At 34.1% G+C, this 17,019-nt stretch overlaps 2 protein-coding genes across 7 annotated transcripts in view; one reads left to right on the forward strand and one right to left on the reverse strand.

Annotated features, from left to right (window-relative positions):
• Nucleotides 1-337: 337 nt before the first annotated feature.
• Nucleotides 338-13,826, reverse strand: LOC131936115 (GATOR complex protein WDR24). 6 transcript variants are annotated; one of them, XM_059293011.1, is made up of 19 exons: nt 13,768-13,826; nt 8,205-8,267; nt 7,891-7,998; nt 7,235-7,351; nt 7,066-7,143; nt 6,726-6,832; nt 6,466-6,597; nt 6,115-6,249; nt 5,544-5,760; nt 5,112-5,279; nt 4,889-5,007; nt 4,452-4,568; nt 3,854-3,971; nt 3,552-3,626; nt 3,274-3,437; nt 2,804-3,052; nt 2,453-2,555; nt 1,944-2,136; nt 338-1,303 (listed from the first exon to the last, which is right to left on the reverse strand). In XM_059293011.1, the coding sequence occupies exons 2-19, from the start codon at nt 8,245-8,247 to the stop codon at nt 1,168-1,170; spliced, it is 2,379 nt and encodes a 792-aa protein (XP_059148994.1). In that variant the 5' UTR covers nt 8,248-8,267; nt 13,768-13,826; the 3' UTR covers nt 338-1,167. The 6 variants fall into 6 exon arrangements, with proteins under 6 accessions (XP_059148994.1, XP_059148996.1, XP_059148993.1 ...); XM_059293013.1 differs by having other exon boundaries at nt 13,716-13,780; XM_059293010.1 differs by lacking the exon at nt 13,768-13,826 and adding an exon at nt 11,028-11,071.
• LOC131936114 (phospholipid-transporting ATPase ID) overlaps nt 13,813-17,019 on the forward strand; it is a 55,286-nt gene continuing 52,079 nt past the window's right edge. Inside the window, exon 1 of the mRNA XM_059293002.1 lies at nt 13,813-13,927. The gene's annotated coding sequence lies outside the window, so the exon portion shown is untranslated. The remainder of the gene's footprint in view (nt 13,928-17,019) is intronic.

Genomic DNA, 17,019 nt, shown 5'->3' on the forward strand with positions numbered 1-17,019 from the left:
GTTTTTTTTATTCTTTCAGTATTTTAAACAGATGAGACCATACATATTTACAAATGTTCTTCCATGATTAACAGAAAGATCTGTATGTACCAAATAACTCTTTCTCTGTCTTTCTATTGAAAAAAATGTACTTGCTTCTTTTATTTCAATATACACAATTAAAGAAGTTTTTACCCTATGAGATTTTAGGAAGATTTTGATGTATTTATGCAGATTGAAATTTTAGCATGCTGGTGCATTAATGACATTGTGAAAGTATTGTAATTAAAGAGACATTAAATTTATCAGCTTTGCAACTGCTGCTTTTGTTCTAAAGGAAAACATAATTCTTTTTGATAATCTTTTATTTTCAAATTTTAAACAATTAAAAAAATATCTGTAATATAAATATTACAATAACATAATAAATGCATAAACACAATTATTTCTGTTGAAACATATCTTGTGTTAATTTAATATTGATTTTAAAGAATAAATGACTTAGTTTTAAGTTGAATGTGGAATAGTTGTACACCAGATAATAGCAGTGATAGCAAAATGTCTGGTAATTAGACTAACTAGGGGGGAAAGTCAACAATGAATTTTTTTTTGACGTTTTGTTTCATCTTCCGCTTCAACTTTTTAAATTTAAATATTAGAATTTTCCAGTCCCTATTGCCACACTAAAACAAAAATTCAAGTTGAGAGTTAGGTAAAGTGGAAGGTTTGAATAGTAACTTTTTTTTCTGTAATAATCTTTAACCACAATAAAAAAACAACCAGCATTATAAATTGACCTGTAGCTTACATGCATTATAACAGTTAAGAAAGACATTAACCCACTCTGAAAATACAAATGATCAAACCTTCCCTAATACTGTTTCGAATGAGTCTTTCCTCTTCCCAGTGTCTGACAGTGGACACTTCCAACAATAGGTGTATCAGGTTGCTAATAGTAATCTAATATCAGGTTTTTTTAGGGTCTGAAGTAGGGGTAGAGATACTACTTGTAACTTACGCCCAATTTTTAAGAACATTTCATTATAGTAACATTTTCAGACACTAGTGAGGAACAAAAATACATTCTGCTTGGCAAAACTCTGTAGCTTTTCTGTTTGACATAGATTGTGAAAAAAATGAAGATAATTTATTTATTCTATTGCTCCTTGGTTATAGTTGTCCTATGTCTCACGTATATTCACAATGATGGCTGCATCCTGCTGGACACTGGTTACTGACTGACAGCCACTCCATCATGTGGTCAACATGCCCCCCATGGCAGCAGCCCTGACACCACACAAATGCACCTCGTACAGGCTGGTGGCTAAAGAGTTAAAATATTCTTTCATTAATACCACACAAACAGGCTGGTGGCTAAAGAGTTAAAATATTCTTTCATTAATACCACACAAACAGGCTGGTGGCTAAAGAGTTAAAATATTCTTTCATTAATACCACACAAACAGGCTGGTGGCTAAAGAGTTAAAATATTCTTTCATTAATACCACACAAACAGGCTGGTGACTAAAGAGTTAAAATATTCTTTCATTAATACCACACAAACAGGCTGGTGGCTAAAGAGTTAAAATATTCTTTCATTAATACCACACAAACAGGCTGGTGGCTAAAGAGTTAAAATATTCTTTCATTAATACCACACAAACAGGCTGGTGGCTAAAGAGTTAAAATATTCTTTCATTAATACCACACAAACAGGCTGGTGGCTAAAGAGTTAAAATATTCTTTCATTAAAACCACACAAACAGGCTAGTAGCTGAAGGGTTAAAATATTCTTTCAATGTTAAATAGTTCTTCACTAATGCCTTCAACATGATAATCACATTTTTTAATTTTGCGACTTATGAACCAATCAAGAAAAAAAAAGGATTTACAAATAATCATTAGCTAGAAGAGGATATAAAGAGAAAGACAACTCTGAACACAAAAAGATTCAAGTAACTCACCAAACACTACAAAGATTTAAAATGCGTTTACACTTGTCACACAGCCAAGTGGCCCTCTCACAAGCTCTGGAACACTTGAAGCACATGGCGTGTATGACTGTTGATTCCTGATTCAAGGAGTTGACAGACATCAGCTTACACTGCTTGATGACATCATTGGCCACTGTCCATAGCTCATAGCGACCCAGTAAATCTGCACAACATGAGTTATACATCAACAACACTTAATATATACTACAGATAAAAGTAGCAACCCAGTAAATCTGTCAACAGAATGTTTCACATAAAAAAACAACACTTAACATGCTACAAATGAAGCTAAAAATGTAGTTGTGTAAAGCATTTAAACATATATTGTTTTCAATCTTAAAAAGCTTGAAGAAAAAAAAATATATTAAAAAATCTTATTGAACATTATCACATTAAAAAACCAATTCAACAAATCAACTCACTTATATAAACAGGAAACCAACTCAACAATTTCTATTCAATTCAACAAATGAACTCACCAATATAAGCAAGAAACCAACTTTCTTGGTAGGCTTCATCAATTTTGGTTCGTATCTGATCTCCTAAAACTGTCAACATTGACACAGCTGTTTGAACATCTCCCTAGAGACCAGGGACAAACAGAAAATTGTTTCACTACCAACAAGACTCATGTAGCTTACAAAACTGCACATAAACAGTTTACAATTTTTTCTGAAATAACTATGGCAATATATTTATTTATAATATCACTAACATTGAATTTTATAAAAAGATTAATTTAAAAAGATTGAAGAAATTCAAAGGCCCAATTGCTAACAAAATCAATATAAAAACTTCTACTATTTATAAACTACTGTAAAGAAACCAACCTGTTCTGCTAAAAATTTGATGAGATCAGCAACTGTGGAAGAGTAATCTGGAATTTCAAAATCATAGGAGAACTTAACAACAAGAGTAGGCTCCCAGCTCTGGTCATGTGACTCTTGTGGTGCCGGCTCCATTGTTGTAGACAGAGCCAAATCTGACTCACCCATGGTCAAGGGGTGAGTTCCTGTCATTGGGTTCAGCTCATGTCTGGGCTGGAAAGCTTCGGAGGGCGGGGCTTTGTTTATCCAATCCTAAAGATGGTAAGAAACCGTTTGTCAGTCATTTAGAAGAGAACATTTTTGTTCTCTATTTCTGTAGGTTTAGATTTAAAAACCCAAGTAAGGAATTTTTAAAAATTTTAATGTTAGATTGAAATTTTAAAAAATTAACTATACTTTACAGAACTGTTCTAGAGCTTCATCAAAATAAGTAGAAAAGTCTGAAGATTTTGTCAAGAAGACAAACAACTAACATAATGCTCTGGATTCACAATTCCCCCAGTGTTATACAGATCTGAGCTGGTCTCGTCTTCTCCACCATCTCCAAATAAAAAATTTGATTCGGTGCTAGGCTCGGGTACACTTTTTTCTACTTCAGAGTTTTCTCCCTCCACATCAGAGCTTTCTTCATTGCTGCCTACAGGTTTAAACAGTGACAAAAGTTACACATAACATTTCTTCCACAATCAAAAGCAACTAAAAAGTTTCAAACAAAAGCCACAACATGGAGAAAACAAAACAAAACATTCACCTGAAAAAGTATCCACATGTGAGAATGGCTTCACCACTTTAATTTCTCTAGCTCGTTTTAATGTTGGTTTTACAGCTGAAATATCGAATTAATAAATTATATCTCAATTCTGTGATGTGTTCAATAAACAATCCTCTTTAAATGATATTAGGATAAATAGTGATTCCAAAAATGAAAGCATTACTTACCTAAATATAATGATGGTTTAGTACTAACTAAAGTCTTCTTTACTCAAATTGAATGATATTATAGTTTTCATTAAAATGACCAAATATTTTTGTTGTGATAAAAACTTTCACTACCTAGATCAGAATGATCTTGCTTGTCCTGCTGAGGTCCTGTACGACTCATGTGGTTGGGGACATTGGGCTGGGAGCTCGGGGCGTATATGACAGCAAGATTGTTCCACATCTGTGCAATCTGACAGTTAAAGACCAGTGACTTTACAATCATGACTAATAGCTAATAAATTATTTATTTCTTAACTTTTGTATGGCAATACCTAACGTATTCAGGAGTTAGTAAAATGTTTTGTAAAGAAACAGCACTGGTTTACTTCAGCGGATGTGTTCAACAGAGGATAAAATTTCTTTATTAAACCTTAAACACTAATGCTATACAAAGAAAATAGATTTACAGATACATTTTAAAATATGAACACAGGAAAAATAATTGGTGTCTATACATTTTAATGAGAAAAGTAGTGAATGTAATTTGTATTTTTATTAATTAATTAAAATAGTTCGATTTGAAAAAAATTAAAGTTGTTTTTCAATTTAATTCTATTTTCTAATAATTTGGTCCCTAGTTTTGCAGCTATTTGACATCCTACTAGTAACAGCATGAGCTTTACATCTGCTGTCTACTTATGAATTAGGTGAAGACTGAACAGATACTCACATGGTGCTTGCTATGGTTTGAGGCCACCACCCCGTTGTGTTTACACAGATCCACCAGAGACATACCCTGGAGTTTGTATTCTAGAGCAATTTCCTTGAAATACTGCATCAACATATCCTGTTCAGATGTAAGTCACAAACATTAAACATTAGGTAAAAAAAACAAATGGTAATAGAAAATGTGCTGTTACAAAAGTTGCTTTAATTATATGCTGTATGTGGAGACAAGATGTTACAAACTATACGTGATTTGTGTTTGCTATACCATGAACACATAAATGTAGGACCAAACTTTGGTGGTGAGGTTTTCAATGTTGTACTTTACTGTCAAGATGTAAGACAGGAGTGGGTAAGAGTGGAGGGATACGACTGAAAGAACAACGTAAGCCAGGAGTGGGTAAGAGTGGAGGGAAATGACTCAAAGAACAACTTTTTTACCTGACACTCATCTTCTTGACTGAAATTATTTTGAAAAACATTTAAAGAGCTGCTGGCTTGTGTGAACTGACGACTTTTTGAAATTTTTTTTGAGCGGGATGAACCAGATGTTGATTTGTCTATCAAATATAAAATACAAGAAAATGTTCAAGCTATGTCAAATTTCACTGTGAAAAACTACTATTTTAAAATGTGGATTAAAGAGAAGAAAAGAATAAGTAACCTTTTTTGTCAAAATATGCATATCCTATTTCCCCATTAATGCTTATGTCAACACCTGCTATGTTGACGTGGTCAGCCGGGCGTTTTGCTTCAGAAAAAACATGCTGTATCACGTTGCCATCTCGACCACAACTTAAGAAAACATGACAGTCCTCACGCCACTCAATGCCTGGGAATAGAGTTACAATAAAAAACAAAAGCATTTTTTACTGTAACTTTCTGACAATAAAACAATAAATAGATTTATACATAAATAATTAATGCATTAAAATTTACAGATGATGTCAAAACAAAAGAGTATTCATACAATTTTTATAAATAAATGTGTGTAAAGCAGTAATGGATTCATATAACAGAAATAATAAATGTGAAGTTATTAAAGTTATATCACATGTTTGAGTACACTTCAGAGTAAAGAATGAAAGCTATTTACAAGTAGCAACATCCATGTGTCCATCAAATGAAGCAAATGGGATGTAAGGTCTGCCAACGTCCCAGACATTGATGCTGTGGTCCACCAGCAGCGAACAGCTGGAGATGTGGTGCTTCCTGTTGGGCCGCCACTTGATTCTGGCCACAGACGCAATGTTGGTGATGCTGTGGATCAAGTTGGGGGATGCGGCTCTGTCTGGACGAACCATATCCCAAACCTGCTCGGACAAGAACATTTTTTTTTGTAAGAAATAATTTTTATGTATGCTTAATATATTTATAGAAAAAGTAGGTATAAAATTAGTAACATCTTTGATAATATTATACTTTTAAGAACAATCTAGTCCAAATTATTTTAACGATTTCATTGAAAGAAAAAATATCTTTTTTGTGATACATATAATCTAAATGGTATTTGAGAAAAAAAAACAACAACCATATTTTACAACCAAAAACAAGATCAATAAATAAAAAATTAGAAAATTCTACACCATAGAAATTCATATAAAGAGAAATTTTCTCGAAGAAACCTTAACATGCAAACATTAAGTAAGGAAAATATGAAGTCAAACCTTGATCATTTTATCCCTGCCTGCTGTGGCCAGCCAATATGTTTTGTCACCAGGGTGCCAATCAAGGGAAAACACAGGTCCATTATGGGCCATAAACTGTTTCTCACACCTGTCTGGTCGACGCATGTCCCAAATCTACAAACAAAAAAACACTGTACAGCTAGACTAATATTTTAAAACATGTATCAGGAGAAATTCCATATGTTAAAGTTAAAATCTAGCATTTAACAGCAATATTGACTTTTACTTTATTGTATTCATGTTGTAAGAAATTTTAAAATAAAGACATCTTGGCTTACACAAAATTTACAAATGTGAGTTAGTTAATAATTTTAAAAATTGTGCAGCTACCTGTATAGTGCCGTTGTCATAAGCTGCAGCAAAGAAGAAATAACCCATGCTAGGGGGGCAGAACTGTGCGTCTCGTACACTGTCTGTACCAGCCACACCAAACTTTGTACACACTGTTGGTTTACGCACATCCTATTAACACAAGATGAGAACTTCATTCAAAGTGCATTTATTAATAGAACAATCAAAGTAAATATTTGGAGTCAACAATGATAAGCCCAAACAACCCTAGAGGCCTTAGTGACTGAGCTAAGACTTACATGAATCATGACAACACCATCCTGTGAGGCACTGAGCAACTGATGGTGTTCAGACCCATGAAACGCCACCCTGTTCACAGACCGTTTGTGTTCTTGATATATTGTTGCTGAAAATGGAAGTTAAAGCTATTGAACAAAATCTTGAAACTACTTAAATGAATTGTTCTGTTAAAAATACTAGGCTCATACTTAATTTACCAACATTTACATACTAATCACTAGTGTTTAAATATTTTTGGAAGGATTGTATTGATCACCAAAATTGTTTTGCTAATTGTACCAATAATATTTTTAAAATTTGAAAAATAAAACAATAACTTTCTAGCCATTAAACAATTACCTTGTTTTGATTTTGCACTTTTACAAAGATTCCAGATGACAACACAGCCATTGGTAGCAGCAGATGCCAGCATATTCTCTACAACAAAAATGTTTTTAATGAGTCAAGAGTCCACAAACTAATTGGCCTCAAACTTTTCTAAAGTAACTGGCAACAAGAAAGAACCCACCATCTGACGGGTGCCAGGCAACATCAGCTGCTGAGTACGTCAGGTTAATGTGTCGGCCAACTCTAAGGTTGATGTTCTCAGTGAAGCAGTCCTCTTTGATGTTCAGTATTTTAAATACTGAAACAAGGAAATATACAAACATTAGTTCACACAAACAATCAAATATTTTTTGATTAACACAGTGATCATGTTAAAATTTTAAAATGAAGTGAGATAAAAAAAAAAGTTTACAGTGTGCTAATAAAAATCAAATCAGGAGGCATGTAGCTTACAAACATGGACAACATACATCTATCAATAAATATTTGGAAATCATTAGGTTTTAGTGCGAAAAATTAATTGATTAGTCAAAATTTAATTTAAATGCAACAATCATTTATCACTTGCTTAACTGATGGCTGTAAACACAGTCAATATCCAAAAAGTTAGAAGTTTGATTATAAAACTAGCAATGTTTTAATGCAAAAAATACATTATTAGTACTTTATTACTAACCCAAAAGAGAAATAACATAAAGTTAAAAAATATTATTGACAATATACTTTTAAAGAAACTTTCTTTTGCTCTTTGTCTCTGATTTAATAGGAATGAGCTACAGTAATTTCAAACCTTGATAACTTCAAAGATAAAATGGTAACCAAGTATTTATTACTGACCTGAGCGTCCGGCAACAACAACTTGAGTGAAATCTTTATTGGCGGCCAAAGAATTCAGAGGGCCCTCACAGTAAAAACTCATGGGCCGATAGGGATCATTGTAAGATACTGAATAGACATAAAAGACGTTTTAGAAAAGGCTAAAGAACATAAGATACAAATAAATAACATTTTAACTTAATTTTAAGTGATGTATAAAAGCCAATGAAATGGTCTATTCAGAATTTTGTTTCTTACAGTAACTAAACAATTTATGAATGCGAGTTATAAAATTAGACCATATGTATATACTTGAATAATACAAAATAACGTACCTTTATCATGAACCATCTTTGACATGTTGGATAACTGCATCATTTTAAAGCATTACAACAAATCTGTAAGAATATGAAAATAATTATTAACTACTTTCTTTTAACCAGCAAATTTGAGCAAATCTGATAAACTTTCTTCTTTTCCTCGAATAAGCTTATATCTCAATACTTTCACCATGATTGAGTAAAAGCCAACCCTTATCTAATAGCAAATAAATATAACTGATTGCTTAAAAATATTTTTTGCCTTGAGAAATTCTAAATGTGAAATATTTTGTCGGAGAAATATTTTGTCAGAGAAAAAAATATTTTGTTGGAGAAATATTTGTCAAACAAGATATTTTTTTCTGTGGTATTTTGTTAAGTAATATGTAGCTACTAGATCTAGGTTGTTGGTTTTGACTTCATTTTAATAATCAACTAGTAAACTGGTACAGCCAAGCTGTACTTGTAAAAATTTTTAGTAGGCTAATGAGCCGCTAATGTAAATGTCTGAACTACAATCTACTATCTAGAGATCTAGATCTAGTACTAACACAGATTAATTATGACAAGCAATATTAATAACAATAGTATGTGTGGTACAGAGGCGTATCCAGGTTTTCGTTGTAGGGGAGCGAAAAGAGCAAAAAAAGGCGCCGAATTTTTAACACGTTCTATATACGTGTATTATATATATATATATACGTGTATTTTATATAAATATATATATATATATATATATATATATATATATATATATATATATATATATATATATATATATATATAAAATTACTAGCTGTATGTCATTACTTCGCTATGATGTAAAGTAAATTGAAAGTAGCACTCTGAAGAAATAAGAAAAAATACACAATGTAGGCCGACAAAACAAAAATTGTATCAATCTAAACAAAAAAAGTATATATATATACACACACTACAACTAAAAACAATGAACGTAACACAATCTGTTTTGTAATTCTTGTAAAAAAAAATTCTTACATAATAATTCCTGGGAAATTATTTAAGACAAGTGAAATAGGGGAAATAATCAATCTCTTAATATAAATATGTATATATCTACACATTTAATTATAAATGTCAAAACAAATAAATAGTTACTTTAGAATATAATGAAATTGTTTAACACTACTCGTGTTTACAAAATGTTTTTGTCTATAATCAGAATTTAATATATCGTCATCATAAATGCTAAAGTATTAAAGCATGATAAAAGTTTTTAAAATCAGAGGTGGTATAAAACCACGCTTTTCGTTAAAATAGAAAAGCAGTCGGAATAACAGCCTACATTTAATTAAATATCGGTATATATATTTTATTAACTACTGCTTCTTTGTGTTCTTTAAAGATCGTTTTTTAACATAGTGATAGGTATGGGTTAGATCACTGTATTGATCACACACCTTTTTACTGGTAATTGAAAAACAATTTTCACAGAGTTTTACGTTTAAAAAGCTAATTTTCTGGCGGCATGGTATTTTTGTACATCATTACGCGTTTTTCTACATGTACTTAACAGATCAGTTCGGGGTGGGTTGGGGGGGGGGGGGGGTGGATTCAACTTCATTCACCACAGTCCGTTCACTTTAGGTCAAATATCCAACCCAGTGTATACCTAGGCGTGACATTAATGTCGCTCTACACCAGGGGTCTCCAAACTACGGCCCGCGGGCCGGATGCGGCCCGCGAAGTCCTCTCATCCGGCCCGCGGAGATCTTTTTGTCTAAGGAAAAATCGTTTGCTGGTGATGGCTGAGGAACTTTGCCCAGAGAACTCAAAGACATGCCTGAAAGAAACTGGCCCCCGAACTGAAATTTGATAGTTAATGCGGCCCTCGGTCTGAAAAGTTTGGAGACCCCTGCTCTACACAATTGTGGTGGTGAGGTGTATGGGGGGGGGAAAGATAACCTACTCAGAGTGAACATAGCGTCAGTTTTTAGATGCCTGTTCTAAACATACATATATATTACACAAATATATATTACACAAATATATATTACAGAAATAGATTTAAATAAGTAGCAGTGGTATTATGACAATATTTTTTTACAGAGGGGTCCATGGGGGAGGGGGGTTGTAACTGTTTCATATAATTTGTAATCGTAATCACTATCGCTCAAACTGTAAGAATACTACTACTTCATCGTGATGACGTTGTTGACCTTGTCAAAATTTCCCCACCACTACCCATTTTGCTCATAAGTAAATTTAAATAGAGGTGCCACATCAGTTGTATTTGTTTCTGTATTGTAATTTTTAAAGAATTAATCACAAGATTCAAACTGTATATATAAAGTAATTATGTGTGAAGTTTTATATATAACATTTTCTAATTCAATTATTCGTAAGCAAATACATTATACAGTTGCCTTAAACTTAATAATCCTCTTGCCAAGTGGTACTACCGTAGAGGTTTTTTAAACATTGCAATGCATCGTAAGGGTTATTTTTAGAATGGCAAACTGATGCAGCTGTTAATACGTGTTGTAAACGTAGACACTACTAGACTAGTACAGTAATGCTTAATTGCTGCATGAAAAGAAATCTTGTGATTTACATAGATGAGCCGACCAAAAATATTTTTTAACAAATATCATTGTTTAAAACTTTGAGTTTAAAAAGTTTCCAAAAAGGCGCCACTTTGCTGAAAATGGCCAGAGGGGGAGCGGCCGCTCCCCCTGCTCCCCCCCTGCGTACGCTACTGGTGTGGTATATAGGGAGAGGTAGATCTATACTGTTAGATCTATAACTTAGACGTATTTATTATTGTTCTGAAGCTACGAACAGATTTACACATATTTTTTTTTTCTATAGTTGAACCTTTTACAGCTGATTTGTTTACTTCCGGAGAAGATGAAGCCCACAATGCCGAAATTATGTTTAGTCGAAATTTTCAAGTTTCTTTTTATAGCTTTAGATAGATGAATGAAAATACATAGACCGTAACAGCCGCCAGATACAAAATAGGGATGATATTTAGAATCGACCCTTTGAATCCCGGACAGATCGTCCCCCCGGTGTGGCCTCAACCAACCGGCGGGCTCGTTGCATTGAGTTAAATATAAACTCAAAACAATAATATAAACAATCTCCTTTCGGTCGGTCGGTCAGGCCACATACCACGCACGCATAGTGTTGTGTGTCGTGCCTTAACCAAAATAAACTATCTCCCTTCATTATCATTAGATATATTTAATTAATTAATTAATTAATTTGCTAATTATAAAATTATGTATGATGCTATAGAAGTAGGTAAGTATATTTTTTTACTATGTATTTGTACTATTAAACATATTAAAGAACATCGTTGTTTCAATACCATCCTCTCCCCTTATTGAACTCAAAGTTAAACTTTCAACCCCGTTTGTAAAGACTAGCGGTATGCTGTAAGGCGGCGGGTGGGTAGGGTATATACTCATTGAAAAAAAATCCACCGTGGTGCGTGTTATTGGCCTTGGGCCTTGGGTGACCGTTGTTGGCGCTTGCTGTGAGGGGGAGAGAGGTGTGTGTTATACTCGGTGAAAAAAAAATGCACCGTGATATTGGCCTATGATGACGTCGGCGCAAGCGGAAAGGGGTGGGGGGAGACGTTTTTTTTTTTCAAAACCAAGAACTAGGCGTTTCAAGGCAGTAATGAAAATCAAGGACTGGTATAGCCATGTTGTCGAATATAACGAGTGATGCTTGCTGGGTCTATCATCATACGATTGCTTGGCGATGGGAGTCTCGTCAAGCTCAGTTTACATTAACAGTGAACTATTGGGATGCTGTCATACACAAAGTAACAGCTACCGAATGTAGCACTTACAACATCGAGTGCATCCCGCTCATTATAAATCTTTGAAATACAAGTTATGAATAGTCCAATAGGCAATAACTACTAATACTTGAAGGACTGTCAGAATATATGCATTGTATTATAAAATTAATCCTTACGATATAACTGAAATGTGCATCCAAATATGTTTAGGCTAATGGTATCTGCATTTAAATAAACAAAGTCAAATACCTACCCCATTCAGTAGAAATATTAGGCTACTTTTGCATGGCAGCACAACGACATTTTTTAGATTTTGTAATGAGTAGCCTAGTCATGCATTTAACTAGAATAAAGGGTTGTACTCAATAGCAATGACAATAATGAAATGACGGCTTCAAATGCCGGCTTCCCCGTATTCTTCGACTAGAAAGACACCACCCTCCACCTTTTGCCTAGTTGAATATAAAGTTACACTTTCAACCCCGTTAGGATGCGTGAACTACTGGTGACGTAACTACTGAAAAAAAAAATATTCTGCTGTTAAATTCCCCTCCCCTACTCCCAGCATTTCACTTTGGGGCCATACACAACATCAGGAAGGTCTAGGTCGGTGTTTTATCTCGTGCAAGTTTACTCACAACACGACTACACACTACGGTTGTATCCAGGATTAGAGCTGCGACACTTACTTAGAGTGGGATTTATTCGTTAGATCATTGTGCTTCAAATTCTGTTTCATTTTAGGATTAGAGTGATAGTATGTTGGAATTCAGTTAGTTTGTTAATTAATATATTGATCTAATGTCGTGTACCATCAGAAACTAAATTTATTGGCAAGGCACATGTGTAGGCCGTGTAGGCTAAAGAATGACCTCTAGATCGAGCCAAAGATGGCTGGTTAAGGTTGACATACTGTGGTTTTCAAATTTCCTGGTGATGCTTTTCTAACGGATTTTATTTTGTGCTTTCTTTGGGATTATTTTGTGTGATGTGAATATTCAAAAGTAATTTGTAAGTAGTATGCTTTTCACATTCAACCAATTTAACAGTTTGCGGTCGATCTGCGGCCGGGCTGATTAATTTACATTTAGCGAAACTACACACTACACGGCGCCCTCAGGCCGTTGTTTCAGCATGCCCTACTAGTCAATTATAGACAACTTTAGAATCAACACATCTAGCCAATACATCGATTTTTATTTAATAATCTTCAAAAGCCATTTCTCTAGGGTCGTTATTTTCACGAAATTGTCGTTTTCCAATTTGTTGTCAAGAAACTGGTATTTAGTTCACGAGAACGTACGAAAACCACTCATGCGTGACCGAAATCGTCGATCGGGTGCCTTCACGTGGTTTGACACGTGTTGACATGGGCCTTTGTTTACATCGAAACATAGCTCAAAACAGCCCTTTTTTGAATTAATTCTTCGAAAAAATGGCTATGTCCATTTCTAAAAAGGGTCATTTTCGGGCCCATTTTAAAAAACGTAAAAAAATCCGAACTACACGTAGAAAAAATGGCTTTTTCGGCCCTTTTTAGCTCCAAAAACGCCGTGTTTACGGGTCGCGTGACGTCATCGTGACGTCAGCCGCCAACCAAAACGCGTTGAAAGCGCGCGTTTGATTGGTTGGCGGCGGATACTATGAAATATCAAGGGTTTTCTCTAAATTTTTACCCAAAATAGTAATGTATTCATATAAGATAAATCATTATTGTTTGGCTTTTATTTTGTAGTTCTTCTTATTACCTTGGCTGTTATTATTTTTTAATGTGTTCCTTTAGGCCTAAAAAAAAATCACCTTTAATGGACACTCCCTTCCACAGATGGCGCTACTCATTTGCATATCAATATGGTGGTCATTGTGTTGTTATTCATTGTGTGATGATATGTGAATGTGTCGTCATAGTTATCATTCTTGACGTGAGCACACCTGAGAAGTAAACAGATTCTTCATCGCAGTAAGTTACTAGATTCTAAATCTATATTAATAAAATGTATACTTTGTTTGAAGTTACAATTAATTAAGCGCTGAAGAGTTTAAATTGGTTTTTTAGCGTTTAAGTACTTAGTACTTAGATCTAGATCTAGATCTAGTACTTTAAGTTAAGAATAAGATTAAATCAGTGTAACTTAAGTTAAGAGTTAAGACTAAGAGTTTAATAATACTTATTAGTAATTACTTAAGACTAAGACTACTTACTTAAGAGACTCAACTTAAGAGTAGTTTAAGACTTTTAAAAGACCTTAGTTAAGTTAGGCCTATATTCTATATTATTAATATTAATTAATTTACACTTAGAAATAAGTGTATAATAAGACATAAGACATAAGACTACTAATTTAAATTACTATAAAAAAGTATAGCCTAAAGTATATACTATAAACTATAATAGTAGTAGACTCTAGATCTAGATCTAGAATAGATCTAAATGTGCTAGACTTGTCTATATGTCCTATCAGTGGCGTAGCGAGGTCGGGTGTCACCCGGTGCGGCACTTAATGGTGTCACCCCTCCAGAGGCATAGAGACCCTTCCCAGGGACAAACTTTCAAATTTTTGATTTGCACCCCCCCTCAAGTTTTCGATTTGCACCCACCCCTCAAACTTTCGATTTGCACCCCCCCCCCCCTCGAGTTTTTCTCTATATATTTTGCTATTTTTTGCCTTGGTGTCACCCCCCTAAATGGTGTCACCCGGTGCGGTCCGCACCCCCCGCCCCCCCCCCCCTCGCTACGCCCCTGTGTCCTATGAGCCTAAGAGTGGCCTAAAACTAATCTAGAGTGCTGACTAGACTAGACCTAGATCTATAATCTGGGCTATTAAATCATTAAATAATTTATTAATTAGTCCCATCCTAAACGATACCAAATAGAATATAGATCTATAATCAATCTAGATCTACCTAGTTCTATCTAGCTGAACATATCTAGTAAAAAAATTATCTAGATCTAGATTCTAGTATCTGATGTATGAGTATGCACAGTGACAAAATAATAAATTTAGGCTAGTAAGCATATTTTTATTATTTTAGTCTAGATTCTAAATTAAAATATGGGATACAAAACATTACCTCCTTAATAGCCTAATCCTAATAATTCATAGGTAGATCTAGTTATTTAGGCCTTTTGTTTAGAAAATTCTTTATTCACTTCTGGTCACTTCTAACACTATTGTTAATATTATAAGACTAGTCAAATCTTTCACTGAATGGGTTGACTGGTAAGTTTGGCAGCCCACTAACCTAAAGCCACCCTCCCCTCTGCTACTATACAGTCTATGGCTCTAGCCCCATAGGACATAGATCTAGGTGGATCTGGGGGGGGGGGTCTTAATATTTCATTTAAAAAAAAATGTATTTGTGTGCCTTACATTTTGCAAAAGTTATCAAATATTTTGCTTATTTGTTGCTTTTTATGATATTTCATGTATAATTTGTGCTCGTTTCTTAATATTTTAAAATGCTTAGGACAATGCCTATTATAGAGCCATAGGTGTATCTCAGAGAGCACATGGAGGCAAAGCAACACAAAATATATATTTAGCTTACCTCCCCTAAAAACCCTCATAAACTAGGTCTGCCTTTGCCTAGCCGTGACCTAGATCTAATCTATAGATAGTGTATTTTCACATTTTTCATATCAGTAGTGTGAGTGTCTGATAATGATAATAATACTACACCTACACCAATATACAAGAATCTTCTAAAGATGGGTGTTGGGTTCATAGGTTGCTACATCAAGTGGGCAGTTGTTTTGATACTTCAAGGAGGCTTTTGTTGCACTTAACATTCTCTATTAGCCAGTATCAGTTGGTAATGTCAATACTAACCCATCTTTCAATAGACCTGTTCCTAACTCAACTCTACTTCTACCAATCTGAACACAGTAGGCCTACTACAAACTAAGAACAAAGTATTTTGAAGTATTCCAAAGTTTGGACATAAGTAGGAAAATTGTGCCATAGTATTCTCTGTCTCAATAATAATACTGTACTGAGCATTCTTTGCAACATTTAAAAGAACCTAGACTAATACAGTTATACCTAGACCAACAAATGCAAATTAAATATGACTATAAAAGAAAGAATCACAAATGTTAATGCTGTTGCTAACTTGTGGCTGTATCACCTACATTGATGCCTAACATAATGTCACATGACTCAGACTGGAGATACTAGCAAGCAGCATTTAGCTCCAGTAGAGCCACTCAACACTATCATTCTGTGTCAAGTAGTGCTGTGCATGATGAAATCCAACACAAAATGACTTAATCATCTATTTAAACTCACATTACACTGAGTCGATTTCAACTATTCACATGCTTGATGAGAAGATAATAATTCCTAATTGGTTTTTGATTGAATGAAGTCTAGTGTTGGAGTTTTTGTTAGTGTTCTGTAGTCTGAATAGGTATAACACTCCTCAGCCTATACTTTTTGACATGTTTTTCTATTCCTTGATGTGGATATACTCATCTTCTACACATTTTCAAGTAACATAATCAACTGTTTTGCCAGAGCCTAATAAGTGACTGAACTGGAAATATGTGGAGGGGGGGGAGGGGTAAGGTACATGTGAATCTTATAATAGTGGCCCAGTATATATACAATATATGTAGATATTTACCTGTAAGTGGCATCAATAATCAGGTGTATGTAAGTGAAACAACATCTTGATTTCTGATATCAGATGTGCAAGTGATGTGTTTATGATGGGGAATGGCTGGGAGGTAAGAATAGTCCAAATACTTGTCCATCACAAAGGATTCAATATCTAGAAACTGTTTCAGATAAAGGAGAAATAAACCGGGAGTGATCTCCCCTAAACTTTCTCGAATATTCTTATATATGAAACAACAGGGGATGGAAACTCCATTTTAAACACTAAAAGTTTTAAAAATAGAATAAAATCATGTAGAAAAAAGAATTGCACACCAGGTGAACGCCAAATGAAATGTGCATAATAGTGCGCAGTATTATTAGTACTTTATAAATACACATGCATTTTTTTGAGAAATAAAAAATAGCGTAAATTAGTACTTCCGGTCAACGG

Source organism: Physella acuta, unplaced genomic scaffold (genome assembly GCF_028476545.2).
Source record: "Physella acuta isolate Inbredline_101_S28 unplaced genomic scaffold, ASM2847654v3 ptg000168l, whole genome shotgun sequence".
Lineage (NCBI taxonomy): Eukaryota > Metazoa > Mollusca > Gastropoda > Physidae > Physella > Physella acuta.

Coding starts and splice junctions, on each gene's coding strand:
- LOC131936115 (XM_059293011.1), bottom strand. CDS start 8,247: ATGATGCAGTTATCCAACATGTCAAAGATGGTTCATGATAAAG. Junction 5,280..5,543: donor ACACATGGATGTTGCTACTT/GTAAATAGCTTT, acceptor CTCTATTCCCAG/GCATTGAGTGGCGTGAGGAC. Junction 3,627..3,853: donor GCAAGATCATTCTGATCTAG/GTAGTGAAAGTT, acceptor TCGATATTTCAG/CTGTAAAACCAACATTAAAA.